Consider the following 19,770-nt stretch of genomic DNA (forward strand, 5'->3'; position numbering starts at 1 on the left):
TTTAAATTGAATTTAACAATTATAGAATAGCATAATTTTTTATAATACACTCCCTCCGTCCATTTTTATTTGTCCATTATACTAAAAATATATATCCACTTTTACTTGTAAGTTATATAGTTTGAAAAACCAAGACATAATTTACCATTTTATAATTATTTTACCCTTATTATCAAGTACTCCAATTCATTTCTCATTTTATTTATTACTTATTAAGAGTGTTTCAAGTCAAATATAGACAAGTAAACAAGGACGAAGGGAGTAATAAACAAAAAAAATTATTAAAAAAATAATAATTTTGATCTCAATCCAACATTCCCATTGAGACCCAAGTTTTTCGATTTAAATACTTACAGATTTGAGATTAAGAGAAATGCTTAATATAAGGAATTTTGAAGTTTCTATTTGTGTGTTCTCGCTAGAGATCACAGATAAAATAATAGAAAAGAGGAAAGGCCATATGAATAATAAAAAGATAAATAGAAAATTGGGAGAGCCGAAAAGGGAATTACCAGTACAAAGGAAGTAAAAAGCACAAAGAAAAACGGGAGTCGGAAAATGTTCAAGATAGATTCAAACTTGTGTCTACCAGCTGTGACACCTTTGTCCAATTTACGATTGGGGTTGGCAGGATCAAATATTTAACCTAATTTAAATAAATTACAACATAAGTATATAAAAAATTTATTAATCTAGGGGGTGCCATGCCACCCCAACCCTAAAGGATGAATCCGCTCGTGCTTATATATACCATAATATATCTATTAAATATCTCCAAACTTTTGACTTTAAATTCTATTATTATAATATTAATTAGAATACATTATAGAGACTCATAAATTTTAAATCATGCATTCATCTCAGAATGGAGTATTTATTATTGGGAAATGACTCAATAATACTATTTAAGACAATATATTATAGAATATAAGGATACTTTTTCTTATTTACAAAAAATAACAACTTAATTACAAAACATATCAGATCTGAAATAAAATAAAAGCTCACCCTACCTTCCTCTTTTCTCTATTCTCTCGAAACAGAGCATCCGCCCCACCCTTGCCATCCCCTTCTCTCCGTTCTACTCAACCATTGCTTCAGATCTGCTATGTTGATGGATTCATGGCTATTTTGGGGATGTTTCATGATGGTTACAGGATGGAGATGTGGTGCGGAAACTGAGAAAATGGGGCATTCTAATGTGATAAATGGTGGCAGCTGACGATGGCGGGGCGAAATTCTTTTGCCGTAGAACTTCCGCCGGCCCCCAATCCATGATTCTAACTGTGTTTCAAGATTTATTTATGAAACCCTGCTAAGTAAATTTGGATGCAAATCGTCACTGCAAATGACCTGAGAATTGCAAATAATCACTGCTAGCCACAAGTTTCGCCTCTGAAATCTCCATTAACAACTTTGCAAGAAAACAAAAAGTGCAAGCACATTATGAATCTTCAAAAATAGATACCAGTAAAAGTAAACTCCTACAATGACATTTGGTATTAAATTTGCATTAATCTTTTATGAAAGCTGTTGCACTGCTATTGTAGCTGCATTAAATTTCATCCGAGATTCCAAGCGAGATTCAAATTGTATGAAAGTTGTATACAATGTTATTCTAGTTATATTAAACTTACAAATACCAAATATGAACTTTATCCAAATTTTATACAATTACATTATTTCATACCTTGAAGAGGAGCCTTGGCGTAACTAGTAAAGTTGCTACCATGTGACCAGGAGGTCACGAGTTCGAGCCGTGGAAACAACCTCTTGCAGAAATGCAAGGTAAGACTGCGTACAATAGACCCTTGTGGTCCGGCCCTTCCCCGGACCTCGCGCATAGCGGGAGCTTAGTGCACCGGGATGCCCTTTTTTTTTTTTTTTATACAATTTTCATAAACAAAAAATATGAGACTTTTAAGCCTTGAGCGAGATATACATATTTCATACAGTTTTCATACACAAAATATTGAGTCAAATTTGTAAGCCTTGAGCGAGATATACATATTTTATATACAAAATATTGAGCGAAATTTTTAAGTTTTGAGCGAAAATTTTCATATATATTTTATAAAAAATCTATTAATATATCCTGTAAACTAAAAAATAATATCATATTTTATGAATATACCCTATGTATATATACGTCATTCCCCTTTTATTACTGTGGGAACATTCTAAAAGAAAGCGTGCATAATTACTCAACCCATTGGATTCCTCAATATTTTCTTCTTCCTGTCCCAATTAAGCAGTACATTGCATGGCTTTCAATGCAAGTCAAAGGGGAATGAGGCATTAAAATAGACTCATCAAGCCCAATGCTTATTTCAAACACTATTAATGTAGAAACTAATTAAGCATTGTTTAGCTCCTATATGTAAACACAGGAAACCAGAAGCATGCATCATTTTCAAAGTCTAGGAATTAAGCCCCAATTATTTTTTTCTTTCAAAATAAATAATTACATAATTATATTTATTGTTTATACACATCTATGAATTGGTCCACATAATTTGTTAGCCGGGGGCAATGGTCCTAGCTGAACTAATAATGCTCTTTGAAAGGCAAATTTTTCAAGAATCTCATTTTAATTACATTATATAGAGCATTTCCTCCGGAAACAGCCTCCCTACCTAAGGTAGAGGTAAGGTCTGCATACACTCTACCCTCCTCAGACCCCACGCTGTGAGATTCACTGGGTATGTTGTATATAGAGCATTTCCCTATGTTGGAATCGAAGTTGCCAGTCAAAACTTTCCCCATGTGCTCTTATTAGAAAATTCATGCGATTTCATTGTATCTATGAACTTGGTTCTCGAAAAGCATTCAAACTAGCTCCCAATTGAAAAACCAATTGAAAATTAACCACTCTTTTTTTTTAATTAATGCTCTTTTTACTTTTTTGGGGGGTGGTGGCCGGTGGGGTGCGGGGTTAACTCAGTGTGAAGTGTGTCTTTCATTGTTTTGACTGAATTCTGATTGTTGTACCCTTTCTTGAAGGCAATAAGCTCACATTTAGCGTATGAGCAGTAGTTCTTGCAACAACTCAATAACCGAGTGTACAAAATAAAATTTACTATAAACTTCGGAACAAGTTAGAAAAGAAAATGAATATTGGTCCTAAATCTCAGAAGCTAACTCATTAGACGGGGATTGTCCAATACTCCTGTCGTTTCAGAATACTTGTCATTTTTTGCTTCACGAGAGTCAAATTACATAAATTTTGATCAACATTTTAAGCTGTATATTTTTTCCACCATATTGATATGAAAATATTGTAATTTATAGTACTTTTCAACAAAACGTGACAAGTATTTTAGCAATGAGGGATTAACTTACAAAGACACCATTTACCATCCTAGACTGATGTGGAACTTCCAACATCCCCGCATGCTCATACTTGACACTGGAGTGTGGACATAAAAGTTAGCTCACACAACTAGAATTGTCTAAGATGATATAAAGAGATAATTACACTATCCCACATCGATATGGGACATTCAACACAAGTGTCACTTAATTTTAAGAGAGTCTTCTTTTGTTTGACCATCCAATATTTGAAACCTATTTATTTAATTAATTTGAATTTGCGTTACCTGGTCATAAAGATAAAAAACACTTCCTACGTGAAGTGTTTTCTACATTTCAGAATTCAAAATCCGAAACTTCTAATTGAATATTGAGGAATCTCATATATCCTACACTTGTTAGTGTTAAAAGTAAAGATAAGTTAACAAGACGTGTTGTATTATGAGATTAACAATCAAACAAAATTGTGGTCATACGTGATAAATGGCAGTAGCAAAGATCCTTACGGAATGAAAAACCTGGATATGTGCAAACAACAAAAAGGGCATTGTATTTAATTGCTGACTTAAAAAATTGTATTTTTAAACTATAAAAGTTTATTATTTAGACGTTACGGTCCCCGCAGGAAGGCACGGGGACTGAAGAAGTGCTACAAAAAGCTGATTTTTCGTGGCTTCTTTTCCTTTTAAAAAACATTAAAAATAAAAAAATAAAACTTCTAAAAGGCCCTACCAATCTTTTTATTTTTTCAGCTAAAGTTGCAAACTCACAAAGGACAATGCCAAACTTGAACTTAAATAATCATTTAATTCTCTTTCTCCCTCCTTAATCTTCTTTTTAGGTGTTTTAAGTTTAATAATTAATCAAGCTTTATCATAACTAAAAGCTCATTATACATTTGGATCGTAGCGTTTTCTTGCTAGATTACAACCATAATGTATTCATCATATTGGGATCGTTATATTCATGATTGGAAGGTGATGACTATTCTAGTTAACATAAAGTAATAAGTACTTCACCTCCTTAATTTATGAAAATACTCAAGTTGCTAATAAGAATTAATGTATTTTCTTCAATCTCTTTTATACGAAACTGAATGTAAATGATATTTCTTCAATTATAACTTATTCAAATATTATTAATTGTTTAATATCAGAATATATTCCGATTCCTCTTATACTGACGAATAACTAGTGAAAAAAAAGGGATGATGCTTTGATGCAAATGAAATGTGGAATGATAGATCAATTAGATCATTATTTAGGAGTTGAACAATTTTTTCTTCGATCATTTAGGGCATTTTTCAAATATCTTTAGCTACAAAATTTATCATTTACAACATCATTTATAAAATTATAAACATATGAATTTTATCAGAGACTTCACGAAATAAATAGCCTAGCTCACGCCATTATAAAATAGTTTCATCAAAAAACGACTTTTGGAATTTCATCATTTATTTTGTGACATAGGAAACAATTTTTATGTAATTTTCTAAAGTATATAAACTTTGTTAAGTCTGAGAAACCAATAATTGAGTCCACAACAAAAATTTGAATGTTGTGATCATTATTCTTTTCTGAGAATGAAGATAAAACTGATACTGTAATGAAAAATCAATAAATAAAATAAAGTTGAAAGGGAGAATGATTGACCAGTAATTTTACTATCCTCACAGAAGAAAAGTGAGGGATTCGAGGCCGTAGATTGACTCATCTCAACCCTCACGTGCGATTCCTCTTTGACGATAAGATTAGATTATTATTAATTAATTATGCAATTATATTACTCCATCGATTAATTAATACTCTGTAGTATAGTAGTAGGAGTAATTTATTTCTCGTAGAAGTCTCTACAGTTCATCTTGACACCTGTGCCACCTCCTTAATTAACTTTCCCCTTCTCCTTTAATAATCGCCGACTGTTGGCACTGGCCAATCAAAGTTTATTTCTTTTATTTTCATAGAAAAATTTAATAACGGAATCCTTTATGATTGTTCTTTGCTTTAATGATAGTACTACAAACATTAATCAAAAGGGATTTGACTAAAAGTGCAGATAGATGCTAGCTCTAAGATTTTTTTTTAATATGGTTGTAAATTCGGATCCTAGAAAATCAAATATATTACTGTCTTTAATAAATTTTCCTCCAATATATTTCTATTGCCTGACATATTATTAAGGTAGTTCAATTAAAAGAAGTATTTTTTTGATTAATAACAAATTTGCTATGTCAAATATAGATAATATCTATTTGCATTTTATATTTATATTAAATCGTAATTTGTTGGATCCCCCTTTTTACAAGTTCCATTATTCAACTTGTTAATATCAAACATAATTTTATGTGCAAACACATATTATGTATTTTATTGATTCAATGTAAACAATTGGGTGTGAATAACTTATTAAAGCAAGTGATTGAATTTGAACCTAAAACTAGGACAAGGGTGAATGTATTATTTGGACAACAGTGTGATCAAGAGTATCATTTAATCTTAATGTTTATAGTAAATACTTAATTACTTACGCCAAATATGTATACTAAACTAATAATATTAATGTTAAAAGTTAAAAATTAGAGTGAAAAAACATACAATTTAATCACGATTAAGTGGTAAATGTATATATGAAAGACGCAACTGTATAGACATGCACAAATGTCATGCAATTTGGTACTATTAAAGTACTTCCTAATTATAGGTTTAATTTTTTAAATTTGCTTCTAAATTACGGTAATATTTTGACCACTAACTATATGTGGTTCAACTCGTAAACTGTAAAATCATGTTGGGGGTAAAGTTAGTTAAGATTCTTAAGAATATATAATTAAGAGTACAATTAAAAAATTAATGGCAATCAGTGACAAAGATGTAATCCTCTCTCAGCGTCTTAAAATGATTCCCTTAATCCCTACCATCCCCTCATTATAAAATTCCCACTTCCTTCTCCTCCTTTTTCCACACTAATCCATTACACTATACACACATTTCTTGCTGCCATAGCCACAAACAATCTCCATAACTTTTCTCTCTTTCTCTCTCTTAGTGTCTCTACATTCTGTCCTTTTTTTTTTCTTCTTGTCAGTCTCTAAATCAGAGTAGAAAATCGCAGGCCTATAGTTCTAATAGTGTTGCCTTTTTGCGTTTCTGAATCACTGCAAAGTGCATATACTGCTGCTTATCAACAACAGTCAACAAACTACTGTTTTTTCTTTTTGGTTTTCCCAATTTACGGCCTATGGACCACTAGTACTGCAGAAAGTTGTTTCTATGAAAACAATTTGTGGAAGGAAGGAAATCAAGTATAGTGTACTCCTACTATAGTTACTAGTAACCAACCAATCACTGTATTTATTATCTGGAGAGTGAAAAATTATCAACATAAAGAAAAATGCTTGAGACGGTTAAGTACCTGCTTGGTTCTGCCGGCCCTAGCGGTTACGGTTCCAAATCCACCGCCGAGAAAGTCACCGAACAATCAACTGATCTTCGCTCCATCACCGCTATTATCACCGGTAAGGATATTTATTAGTTGTACTATTCAAATTCAAGCATTTGTAGGAAAAAATAAAATGATTAATGAAATTTCTTACCTCCTCCTCATCATCATCATCATCATCATCATCATCGTTATTATCATCACCGAACAATCTCCCCAACCTTTGCTCCGTCACCGCTATAAACACCGGTGAGCTATAAGGTTATATTAGTACTATATTCGAAATTCAAGCCTTTATTTTTATTTTTGATAATCATGCGTACTTCGATTAATTTCAAGTGTCACCTCTAGCCAGTAACAAGTATCACGTAATTTCGTCCACTAAAATTAAAAGCCCGTTTGGATAAGCTTATTTTAAGTACTTTTAAATTAAAATATTTTTTTAGTAATTTTGTTATGCTTGAATAAGATAAAAAAAATATTTTTAAACCAAAATGAAAAAATAAACTCAACTTATGCCTTTTATACTCATGAGCCATAAGTTATAAGCGTATGCAAATAGGACAGACGATGTTTTTGTCTCTGTTTGGATTTGAACTTGAAATCTCATGATATCATCGTGGTCGTTATCATTATCTCTGAGCATGCGTGATTTATGCAGGTGCTACGTCAGGTATTGGAGCGGAGACAGCGAGAGTTCTAGCCAAACGCGGTGCTAAGTTGATTTTACCAGCTCGTAGCATAAAAGCAGCTGAAGAAACCAAAGTTCGAATTCTTTCTGAATCACCAGAAGCAGAGATTATCGTTATGGCTCTCGATCTTAGTTCTCTCAGTTCCGTACGAAAGTTCGTTACCGAATTTGAATATCTTAATTTTCCTCTCAATCTTCTCATGTAAGCTTCATTCGCCATAGCTCTTTAATTCCAATCAGTTATAGGGGTATATGTTTTTTTTTTTTTTTTTTTTTTTATTTATGAATTTTTGAGGTTCACGTTTTATCTGTTTGATTGCAGAAATAACGCCGGGAAATTCGCTCACCAGCACGCCATTTCTGAGGACGGAATTGAGATGACTTTTGCTACTAATTACCTAGGTAAATTTTCAGATAAACTACTAGAATGTTACTCCTTCCTTATCAAACTATCTGTGTTTTTTTTTTTTAATTTTGCGCACCCTTGAGCAATATTAATCAGTGAGGGTATTTGATACTTAACTTTATTTTTATTTATGTCTAAACTATAACCTAGCGCTATTAAACGTTTTCTTTTTTTTATATGGCATGTTAAATAATGATAAAATTATCAAGGATAAAATAAAGAAAAAATAAGTAATTGTGCGTTGAACTTCTAACACGACAATTCGAGACAATAATAGTAACCACGACAGATAATTTGAGACGTCCCAATTTATGTTGCACAGTTCAAATTTTGAAAGTCAATCATTCTTTGACCGAAATTTCTTTTTATGGCGTAATATTTTAAGTTGTTAATTATTGTGATTTGTAGTATTTTTTACGTAGTTTCTAGATATATAAATTGGAACATAAGGAGTATATGTTTCATTTACATGCATGTGCAGATTATTAATTTTTTGGATGCAAATTATATTATTATCTGTTTTTGTTTTTTCTAATTTTATAATTTGTGTGGGCAAAACTACAGGCCATTTCCTTTTAACGAAGCTTTTACTGAAGAAGATGATTGAAACGGCTGAAAAAACCGGTGTTCAAGGAAGAATAGTGAATGTATCGTCAAGCATCCATGGCTGGTTTTCCGGCGATGCAATTCAGTACCTCAGACTCATTACTAAAGACAAAAGGTGAATTTATTTCTCATCTCTTTTGGAAGTTTTTTGAAAAATGGGGAAGTACAGTAGTTACACTTTCGTAGGACTTCGTACTGAATAAATGCATTAATTGTCGAAGATAATACTAGGATTTCTAGTATATATTCCTACGTTCGCTGTTTTCTTGAAAATGATACTCCTCTCTTTCAAAAAGATTATTCTCCTTTCCTTTTTAATCTATCCCAAAAAGATTATCACCTTTCTATATTTAGAAATAATTTAACTTTATGAGATGATTTACAGTCACATAAATATCTAAGGCTTGTTTTGGACCACACATTTCAAAAGTCTTTCTTTATTTGTTAAATTTTGTGCCAAGTTAAAAGAGGATAATCTTTTTGGGACGAAGAAATTATATACATTGAACTGGGAATTCATCAAAATTGCAAGTTTTAGCCTCGTTTGGTATGGTATATCAGAATAATAATGAATAAGGTGTATTAGCAAGTAATGTTGAGATTTTTTTTTTTAATAATTATTTGGTTTGTCGTATGAAATGAATAGCAAGTATTAGAATAGAAATAGTACTCATATTATTAGTTATACTCCATATAGGCTTAATTGCTATGTATAAGAATAATACTAGGGTGTATAACTAATAGGTTGAAAACACTACTCCTATCAATCAAGGGATTAATAATATTAAAATTAGTATGTTTATTATTTTTCTCTAATACATCCTATCAAAAGATTCTCGACTGCAGTATCCTGTGTATTCAGGTTTTTAATGATAATATCAGCAAGCTCACGTAAAAGAAATTGTTTGAAATTTAGGTGTTATTTTTTATATTGAATCGTTCAAGCTTAAAACAATTTGATAAAAAATAACAATGATTTATATTAAGTCAACTTCAACTTTATAAGATGATAGGAAAAAGCTACAGTTACAGTAACTGCAAAAGATTAGATAATACATAATTCGGCCACAAATGTCAGTAACCTTTGGGAAAAATAAATTTATTAGTTTGACTTTATTAGTGTATGATAGAAAGTAATTTGTCTTGATCTTGGACAGTCAATACGATGCGACACGTGCATATGCTCTCTCGAAGCTGGCTAATGTTTTGCATACCAAGGAGCTGGCTCAGATATTAAAAGTAAGTCCAAGATTTCTCTCTCCTTTTTTTATTTTTTATTTTTGAAATAATTTTATTTATTGCTTTTAGGAAAAAGCGAAATTTGTTGCCTTGCTTCTGAATATTTGATTGTGTTGAGATACTAGAAATTAATATTAGGTGTCTTTTTGTCTATTAAATGTTGCAGAAAATGGGGGCAAATGTGACAGTCAATTGTGTTCATCCTGGGATTGTGAGAACTAGACTCACAAGAGAACGCGAAGGCCTTGTCACTGGTATTTTTTTTTTTTCACCAACTTTGAAGTTGATTTGATTTTTTATTTATTTAATTAGATTAGATCCAAGATTGTTTATACTTTATAGTAGTAAAATTGGTTCGGTAGTCTAGTGAAATTTTTTCAAAGCTTCCTTTTGAATATCATAGACACAAGTACCATTTGGTTTAAAACATTTAAATTCTTGAGAAATCAAAATTGAATATCTTACAAAATCAAAAACAATTAATTCAAGTTTTACCAAAAAAAGAAGCCAGGAGGTATCCAAAAATTATTTCTTAAGAATCCAAATAATATATGCTCTTTTTTTTCTTTTAGCGTTGTTGTCTAATGTCTACTTTTCAAAAATTAAAACTAGCACCAAATCAAATGTGACCTATTTATTCAGACCTCGAGGTAGGGATAAGGTCTGCATACACTCTATTTTCTCCGGACTCCACATGTGGAATACACTGAATATGTTGTTGTATTTAGATATTTAAGATAGGTACATAGGAATATAAACAAGATTTTTGAATCTTGAAGTCTTAAATTAAAAATGTACGTGATACACTAGAATACATTTCGAATCATCTTAAACAAACCATGCATATAGAATGTCAAAATTAGAGAGACTAAGCACATGGACGGATGGTCTCTCGTACTCGTTTACATAAAACTAATATCCCATAACTCATGATATGTTTTTGCTAATGCAGATCTGGTATTCTTTTTGACCTCAAAGCTCTTGAAGACTATTCCCCAGGTTAGTATTTTGCTGTAGTGTGACTAATAATTCAAAGAGACATTGATTTTTAGATTATAAAAAATAATAATAACGTCGAATTTTACTTATATGCCTCGTTCATCAAAATTTCAGGCAGCTGCTACAACTTGCTATGTTGCAACTCATCCAAGACTTGAAGATGTGAGTGGAAAATATTTTGCAGACTGTAATGAAGTTTCTTCTTCAAAGTTGGGTTCCAATTTAACAGAAGCAGCACGCATATGGTCAGCCTCAGAGATTATGGTCGCTAAATATTCAAATGCAAATTAAGAAGTAGCCAGTAACGATAATATAGTGTAGGACTTATGGCATTATGAGAGATATATAAGTGAGTTCATGTATAAAGAAAACGTTTTTGCAGTAATATAGTACGTAGAATATATATATATACACACAAAAATCTGGGAGTATGTTCGTATACATAGTAAGCTAGATATGTGATATGTACATTGGTTTATTTTGTTCGTACGTCTATGTAAGTTTGTGGAGATTTATGCGAGACTTACCAATATTGAAAATAATTTCTTATTGGCAGCTCATTTTACATATAAATTGATGAATAAATTTGTTATACTAAAATGTGTAGATTTGTGGAAGTCCATTTGCATTGTAAAATAGTTGGGCAAACTATAAACAAGCACAATTTGCAAAATTGACAAAAGATATGGATTTTCTTAATTGTTTTCTGAGTAGGAAAGGAAATTCAAGAAACATGGAATCAATAACATGGGTTTGTTAGTATCCATGTGATTGATTATTATTAATTTTATTTTTTTGGGGGTATCTTTGAGGGTTTAACGAGGGACCAACTAACATGTATCAGGTGTAAGGCAAGCGTGTGTAGAAGCTGAAAAATATAAAATAATCAAATTAAATGACAGCAATTTCAGTAAAAACAATTAATTAAAGTGATCTTATTTGTGTGTCTGTGTTGTCAATTACAATCCGTGGATTTTGATGTAAAGTTGAATAGTTCCAATCAAGGTGTCTAAAAGGCAAAATTTAAGCCACATTCAACTAATAAGAGACAAATCATTTTCAATCAACGTCTCTAAAAGGCAAAATTTAAGCTGCAGTCATCTAGAAGCAATCATTATGTGTTTTGCCGAGGGTATTTAATTATATCATGTGTTTACGTTAAATCAAATAATTTAACTATAAAAGTTAAAGTAAATATATATATATATATATATATATATATATATATATATATATATATATATATTACTTAATAATAATAGTTATAGGATAGATTTGTATATAAAAGAAACATGCCTTGTCTTCATTCGTTTAACGTAAACACGAATGTAAGTTTTACCTGAAACCGAATGATCCATGTATCCTAGAAGAATCATACTGAACCACACAGGCACTTGTATAGAGGAAGATCAAAAGAAATTTAGGTTTACATAAGCTAGGGGTAAGTGGTAACTCACACCACACAAAGTCACAAAGCAAAAGATGAAAAGAGTACTGTTTAATATTTGCATGGTACATAAAACGTACTCAATCGAATAATAATATATGGATTAGTTAGAATAAGTTCAACTTTGATGATGCATTAAATTAATTGGAAATAAATAAAAAGAGTTTGTTGAGTATATAAAAAATTAACAAATCTTTTCCATATATACTCAATTCGTTTCAATTTATGTGACACTTTCCTTTTAGTTTGTTTAAAGAAAACGACTCACTTCCAAATTCAAGACAATTATCTTTAAGCTTCACATTTTACCCATAATGAAAAGCTTCTATAACAATATAAATTTTATGACATGTTGAAGACTTCAAGTTTTAAAAATTTATAGCCACACAAATACTACGTTATATTTTAGACCACAAATTTTAAAAGTCTTCATTTTTCTTCCACTTTGTACCTATTCAAATTATGTCACATAAATTGGACCGCAAAGAGTTGATGAGTTAGCCTCTTTTCAAGTATGGACGTTTGCAAATGGTGGACCTAATTTTACCTCCCTTTAACCTAACAAGTTGATAAAACCAGCTTCTCCTCCACTTAAATTGCCCTTACCTGTATATATTTTTGCATTATGATGTTTTGATTCCACCATCTATTGTCTCAAGTTTGTATGGTGGATCATATTGCACCTACCAATTAATTTATTTGAATTGGGGAAAAAGGTAAATTTTGTTTGATATGATGTTTTCTTCTGAGTGTTGGAAAATGTATGGACTTTATTAATCTTATGTTAAAGTTTCCAGAAAATGTTTTTCCATATTTTCAGAAAATGTTTTCCAATTTTCTCATGTTCGTTTGGTCAAAAATTTTGAAAAATATTTTCCTCAAAATTAGAAAAAATGACTTCCCTAATAAAAGTAGGAAAAACAAGTTCACAAATTTATTCCACCAACCACCAAACCCCAACCACTCCCAACCGCCCACCCACGCCACCCCACCCCAGCCCAAAATTTATTTTTTTTTGGAAATTTTTTTTTGACATTATTTTTGATTTTTTGCACCCCACCCAAATCCCCCACCCCACAAAAAAATTATTTTTTTTGAAAACAAAAATTTTGAATTTTTGTTTGCACCCCCACCCCACCCCAAGCCCTACCAGTCCCCCACTCCCGCACCCCTACCCCCACCCCCACCCCCCTACCCGCGCAAAAAAATTAATATTTTTTTTAAAAAAAGTTGACATTTTTTTTGTGCACCCCAACCCCCACGCCACCCCGCATCCTACCCCCACCCTCCCCCCCCCCCCCCCAAAAAAAATTTTTGAACAAAAGTTGACATTTATTTTGGTTTTTTGCACCCCACCCCACCCCGCACCCCTACTCCCCCCCTCCCCCAAAAAAAAATTTTTGAAAAAAAAAGTTGACATTTTTTCTGGTTTTTTGCACCTCCACCCCACCCCCGCACCCTACCCCCCGCGCAAAACAAAAATTGAAAAAAAAGTTGACATTTGTTTTGGTTTTTTGCACCCCACCCCGCACCCTACCCCCCTCTCCCAAATATTTTTTTTGAAAAAAAAGTTGACATTTGTTTTGGTTTTTTGCATCCCCCCCCCCCCCCCCCCCTCCAAAAAAAAGTTGACAATTATAAAAATTGAATGTTTGCGTGGTTAAAAATTAAAACTTTTGAAGGGGGTGATAGGGTATTGGGGGGTGGGGAGTGGGGGTGGGTGGTGAATTTTTTTTTTTGGGGGTAGGGGGTGTCTGGGGGTGGGGGTGCAAAAAATAAAAAAAATAAAAAATTCAGGGGGGAGGCATAGGGGTGGGTGGGAGTGGGGTGTGGGGGTGGGGGTGCAAAAAACAAAACAAAAAAATCAAAAGAATTTTTTTTTTGGAGGGTGGGGGGGGGGGGGGGGGCGGTGTGGGGGCATAGGTGGGTGGGTGAGAGTGGTGAGGCTTGGATGAGTATTTTCCGGAAAACATTTTTTATTAATTAAACGAACATGAGAAAATAAGTAAAAAATTCACTTATTTTCCACTACCCAAACGAACATGAGAAAATAAGTGGAAATTCACTTATTTTCTAGGAAAGCATTTTCCTCCATACCAAACACACCCATAGAGAGAGAAAGAACAAAATTGAAAAGAGAAAAAGGGCTATCAGAATAACTTATGGTTATTTATTGAATCATATAAATCATCTTATTTTCACTTGATAATGAAGTTGCTTGCAAGCATAAAATCAATGGTGATAATCTCTCTTATTTTCCTTCACCATCTGGATCACTGGATATGGTACAAAAAACTAATGAAATGCTATGAACATAAAATTATTTGTGAACCAATGCAGTTGAGTCCTATAGGAAAAGGGAAAAGAAACAAAACACAAGAAGGTCCTCCAAAAATGCATTGCCGAGTGTGTGTTGGATCCTTCAAAGGTAATGCATTATTGCCGAGTGTGTTGAATCCTTCAAAGGTAATGCATTTTTGGAGGACCTTACAAGAGTACGGCGACATGTTTGAAGAGTCCGAGCAACATAGTTTCTTTGGTTGGTCACTCACTAGCAGTCAATCTTCAAGTCTTCAGGCCAACCAAATTCCTCCAAAAGTGCAAGTACAACACCATTCGCCCATCCAAAACCCGTCTGCTTTCAGAAAAAGGTATTAATCAAAACTCAAAAAGATAGGAAAAAAGAAAGGAATTTAGTGTGCTCAACATGTCTACATTAAAATTTTCTGGATCTGCTTTCCATTGTATGATTCGAAGAACATTTAAAACCTTGTATCATATCGATAACATGACATATGAGTGAAACAAAAGCTCTCGATTATGCAAATATTTATGTATAACACTTGGAATTAGTAACTTTTACTACTGATATTTTCTCCTTGAACTAACATTGTATATACGAAAATTGGTATAGTTCGTTTATGAAATGAGATCTTGTTTTTCCAATGAGGTTTATCAAACTATGTAATAACAAATAAATTGCAAGAAAATCAGCAGAATATCCTGCACATACTTGGGGTTTATATTCTCCACCACCTCCGTATGCTCCACATTTTGTGACATCATATTTTTCATGCATTGCACCGGTTTTCCTGTAAGTCACATAGTTCGTTCGTAACCAGCGCACAGCAATGTCTTTAGCTAAGGCTCTTGCCTCTTCTAGTCCGGATCTTGCGAGACCTTCGATAATTATGTGTTCAAGGGGAGGCCAACCATTCGGAAAATCCCTGTCGTAAACAAATGTGAGAGATCAAAGATTAAAATGCATGGCAGTGTCATGATTCATGAATCTCCTCTTTATTTCAATAAGAGTTAAAACAAGCTTCAATAATTTACCATTGCTGTCCTGTATTAGACAAGGTCATTGCAATCCCTGCAGGTTGAAGCAAGCCCGAGCTCTGGAGACTTCGAACTACTTTCTGAGTTGTGATATTATCTTCAAGCAGAAACAACATCATTATATGCTCAAGTATTGATATCTATATCCATAAGTATCACTTAAAAAGTTCTACTAAGTTTGGGAGCAAAACAAAAACGACACATTGGCTTATCTCTTGAAAAACTAATATGACAAGACGACATCATCGATAGTCGAAACAAGTCCCGGGTCAAAAGCTTAGCAGTTCCAAGAAGGCAAATAACTCTATTAGTCCGACCCAAGGAACAATGCTCAGCTTCGGATGTGTTTAAGTTCAGTTTTTTCTTCTCTCTGAATGTTATAGGTATTAACTTCGTAAAGGTTTTCATTCAGATGGGTGGATCTCAGTTTGACATGCAAAGTCCTACAATTTCACAGCTTAAATCCACCGAGAACGGAAGAGAACAGAGGAAACAAACATTAGAAATAGAGGATACTGACCTGAAATTAGATTTTCAGTCCACAAAGGAACAAAGTTAGAGGCAAATGACTTCTTGTTCTGGTGCAAATCTTCCCATATATAAATATCCTAAAATCACCAAACAGGCGAAACAAAACTTAGACTGCTATTAGTTTTTGAAGGTGAAAAGACATTCGCAAGAATTCATGCAAGATATACCACCTCGGATGTGTTGCTGTCAGTAAGCCAGTAATCAAGCCATTGCCCCATCTCTGCATTCCAAAAGATACAGTTCATGGCCTTTTGTCTATTTTGAGAAGCTTCTGTAAATAGTGCAACCGTGCTACTCTCTCCAACAAGATTTGCAAGAAAGGCTATGTCAAGTTCCATCTATTATACAAATTTAATAGGCCAGGTTATATGCAAGGTGTCTCACTTATAAGGACTAATTACCTTCAGAGATTATACAAATTACCTTCAGAAGGAATGCATTCAAATCAACTGGTAAAATTGATGTTGTACTAGTTGTTGTGAGATCAGATTCGTTCCTGCAATAGAAGATAAAACCATCACGCTTTGTATTATCAAACTATAATGAGAAATAAATAAACAGTAACGCTGCTTTGTAACTTATAACATGTGTTACCTCATCCATCTTGAACTGAAATCCCATCCACTTTCAGCAGCTGATGCCAGCTCGCGGTATAATTCTCTTTTTTCACATATATTTGGGAGTTTGGAAGCTGTTTCACTGTCCTATATCAAATGAAAAAACAAAAAGAATTTATTTTTTTACACTTGTAAGAAGTTCATGACATGCACATTTCTGGAATATGAGTTGCGGAGCCTTACAATAGTTGACGATTCTGGCCGGGGTTTATTCCACATAGCATAGTAACGACTCAAACTGTGGTTTGATCCCTGAGCATCTTGAATAGTTACTTTATGTATTCCTAGAACCAAAAAAAAAGTGGACAATGACAGATAAGTAAAGTCTTCCATTGAAAAGCGCTACAAGAACTATAACAAAGCTTAAATATACTAAATTAACAAGAAAAGGCAACAGACTATTCAATAGGAATTGGAAGGAAAACCAAGATATACCAGAATTCCAAAAGTGATACTCCTTGAGTAAAGCAGGAAGAGATGTTCTAGCAAAATCTAAATCACCTGTTCGATTGTATATGTCGACAATCATCCCGGCCAGGACAGGAGGCTGACTGAACAAGTGGAACGCAAGATACATTCAGAATTTTTGCACAGCATGAAAAGAGAAAATAGATAAACTGGATTTCTCATATAACCATAATTTATAAACAGTCAGTCAGACCTACTAATTTTTTCTAGCCAATAACCAACACCCCACCCCCTCCCCTCGTAAAACAATAGCAAAGTATAGTATTGAGAGGATAAATCACAGTAAAATAAGACCAAAATACAAGAGGACATCCTGATTTTTCCAAAGAAAAAAATAGCTAAGCTTTTATGTGCAACCTTTTATGTGCATGATTCAAACAAGGACAAATCTAGAAGTTAAGCTTACTTGCATGTTCAATTGGTAGTATTAAGTATTAACAGAAAATAGCATCACCGAAGTTGGTTTGAAATGGCCTAGAAGTTGAAACTTTTGCATAAAAACAATATATAAAAGTTAAAGCATCTTAAGAGTTGTAAATTTTATGAATCAATATGTAAAGAATGCTTGCCTTCTATTACTGTAGTATGCTCTTGCACCATTAAGAACATAACCAAATTCATCAATCAGAGAAATCAGATTATTTACAATCCCTTTTGCAGTTTCACACATCTTGCTTGCTAACAAGCCCCTGCATCACAAATATGTTTAACGTATAAGATTTTCTCATAGCAAAATAGAACTATTAAAAGGACAAAGAGTGCACAAACTCAAGAAGTATCACTGTATGCCAACATTGCAACATCATGACTTCTTAGAAAACACCTACCGATAAGACTAGATTGTTGTTCAGCTAGTTAATTAAAGTACAGAGCAAAGAAAAGATTTCTTATTGTCAAAAAGGTAGGCCTCAAGGATATACTTATATTTACAGAATGCAAAGTTATGTTCAGAAACCTCAATACTTAAAAATCTAACAAAAGATTGGAACTTTTCAAAGGACATAATAGTATATAATGTTCATTATACTAATTCCTTTGTGTCGGCTTCATCAATGTTCAAATTTAGCAATATGATCTCTTTACAAAGCAAAACAATTGGATCTTGTGAAAAATGTAGTTTCACTTTTTTCTTCACTTCAATTTACCAATTATTCATGAAAAAACAAGCATAAGCATCAATGAAGAAATAACATATACCAAAATATGATTAACAGCATTAAACACAAGGAAGCAAGAAAATAGACTAACCTTATTACCCAATAAGAATCCCAGTAATAAACCTCATTAAACCGCGATCCCGGTATAATAACTGGATTTTTCAATGGAAGCAAAGTATACAACTCTGGTTTTTCCAATACATTATCAGACACTTTCCTACTTAAATTCTTCCAAAGTGAATGCACCTCCAATGCCCAAGCCCTCACTTCAGTATTCTTCACCTTTCGTAAAAAACCATCAGGCTCAGCCACATAATCCACAGGCTCAACATAAATCAAATCCTCATCAGCACCACCCAAATAATTACCTATAAAACCATCCAAATCATTTACTAATAATGAACCATTCACAGTTCTTGGAAGCTTATTAAAAACTTCAACTGTTTGGATAAAATAGGATAGTTAGATAATAAGCAAAAACAAAAATGAGGGGGAAAAAAAAAAGTAACGACACGATTACACCACCAAATCGATCGTTACATAAAATGAGACTTTTCGTCGGTACATAACAATAGATTTAATGGTACGATACAATAAAATTTAAGTAACAAGCATTGTATTTAAACTAACAACACAATAGGTAACAACAACAACAACAACAAAATCCACAGGCTCAACATAAACCAAATACTCATCTGGATTACCCAAATATTTACCTATAAACCCATCCAAATCATTTGCTGATATTGAACCATTCAAGATTCTTGGAAGCTTATTAAAAGCTTCAACTGTTACTGAAAGATTCTTTCTCAGTGACATATCAACAAAAAGTTTGGGGTCAAACCCTTTATGGCCATAAACTTGAAGAGCAGCTTCTTGAACTTTTTCAAGAAAAATCACTAAAGGGGTTGTTGGAATTACATGACCCTTTTTACAATTTTCAGCTTTAATCATATTCATGGCTGTGAATAACACAAACAAAGTAAAAATCATAAAAATTGTAGCTTTATCCATGTTGAGGGGTTCAATATTGATGCCATAGCTAATTTATATAGATTAATTGAAGGAAAAAAATTGGTTCTTTAATGAGAACAAAAATACTAGGCCGGCAATGGGAATTTTACAGGTAAAATTGTAGTGTGTAAAAAATCTTAACTTTCGATTGGTACTATGTAAAACTCAGAACTGAAATAAAGATTTCTTGATTTTGTTCAATCTGTACACTTTGGTTTTTTTTTTTTTTTTTTTTTTTTTTTTTTAGCTTTTGTTTTGTATCAGTATTAGTGTTCTTATTCCAAATAGGATTTAACTTTGAAATAAAAAGTTTAACCTAAAGAATAATCTAATTAACGGTTACTAATTACATTATATTAAAATTCTAACTATTTATTTATTCTAACTATTTAGAAGAGCCGGTTGCGCTCCTTTTTCGCCGTCCAACCGGCTCCTTTTTCGTCGTCCCTTCCAAGTTAAAAAAAAAAATTATGGGCTCCATATATATTAAAAAATAACAACTA

General features: G+C 32.7%; 2 protein-coding genes across 3 annotated transcripts; one reads left to right on the forward strand and one right to left on the reverse strand.

Moving 5' to 3' along the window:
* Window positions 1-6,179: 6,179 nt before the first annotated feature.
* Window positions 6,180-11,236, forward strand: LOC132634737 (short-chain dehydrogenase TIC 32 A, chloroplastic-like). The gene is made up of 8 exons (XM_060350767.1): window positions 6,180-6,829; window positions 7,415-7,646; window positions 7,767-7,846; window positions 8,415-8,571; window positions 9,614-9,695; window positions 9,862-9,949; window positions 10,648-10,694; window positions 10,809-11,236. The coding sequence occupies exons 1-8, from the start codon at window positions 6,706-6,708 to the stop codon at window positions 10,983-10,985; spliced, it is 987 nt and encodes a 328-aa protein (XP_060206750.1). The 5' UTR covers window positions 6,180-6,705; the 3' UTR covers window positions 10,986-11,236.
* Window positions 11,237-14,289: 3,053 nt separating this feature from the next.
* LOC132634736 (probable trehalase) lies at window positions 14,290-19,530 on the reverse strand. Of its 2 annotated transcripts, none has more exons than XM_060350766.1 (12): window positions 18,970-19,530; window positions 18,345-18,621; window positions 17,666-17,785; window positions 17,130-17,179; window positions 16,812-16,912; window positions 16,606-16,715; window positions 16,435-16,507; window positions 16,182-16,349; window positions 16,001-16,088; window positions 15,478-15,577; window positions 15,155-15,368; window positions 14,290-14,776 (listed from the first exon to the last, which is right to left on the reverse strand). In XM_060350766.1, exons 1-12 carry the CDS (start codon window positions 19,265-19,267, stop codon window positions 14,693-14,695), a joined length of 1,683 nt encoding a protein of 560 aa, XP_060206749.1. In that variant the 5' UTR covers window positions 19,268-19,530; the 3' UTR covers window positions 14,290-14,692. The 2 variants fall into 2 exon arrangements, with proteins under 2 accessions (XP_060206749.1, XP_060206748.1); XM_060350765.1 differs by having other exon boundaries at window positions 17,064-17,179.
* Between the last annotated feature and the right edge of the window lie 240 nt (window positions 19,531-19,770).

Source organism: Lycium barbarum, chromosome 4 (genome assembly GCF_019175385.1).
Source record: "Lycium barbarum isolate Lr01 chromosome 4, ASM1917538v2, whole genome shotgun sequence".
NCBI lineage: Eukaryota > Viridiplantae > Streptophyta > Magnoliopsida > Solanales > Solanaceae > Lycium > Lycium barbarum.

What these genes read in the sequence shown, in the direction of transcription:
- LOC132634737 (XM_060350767.1), top strand. Translation starts at nt 6,706, where the DNA reads ATGCTTGAGACGGTTAAGTACCTGCTTGGTTCTGCCGGCCCTAGCGGT. An exon ending in TTTTGCTACTAATTACCTAG is followed by an intron (nt 7,847 to 8,414) that starts GTAAATTTTCAG and finishes GCAAAACTACAG; the next exon opens with GCCATTTCCTTTTAACGAAG. An exon ending in TCTTGAAGACTATTCCCCAG is followed by an intron (nt 10,695 to 10,808) that starts GTTAGTATTTTG and finishes TCAAAATTTCAG; the next exon opens with GCAGCTGCTACAACTTGCTA.
- LOC132634736 (XM_060350765.1), bottom strand. Translation starts at nt 19,267, where the DNA reads ATGGATAAAGCTACAATTTTTATGATTTTTACTTTGTTTGTGTTATTC. An exon ending in GATTCTTATTGGGTAATAAG is followed by an intron (nt 17,786 to 18,344) that starts GTTAGTCTATTT and finishes TTTGTGATGCAG; the next exon opens with GGGCTTGTTAGCAAGCAAGA. An exon ending in GTGGAGAATATAAACCCCAA is followed by an intron (nt 14,777 to 15,154) that starts GTATGTGCAGGA and finishes TTCTGAAAGCAG; the next exon opens with ACGGGTTTTGGATGGGCGAA.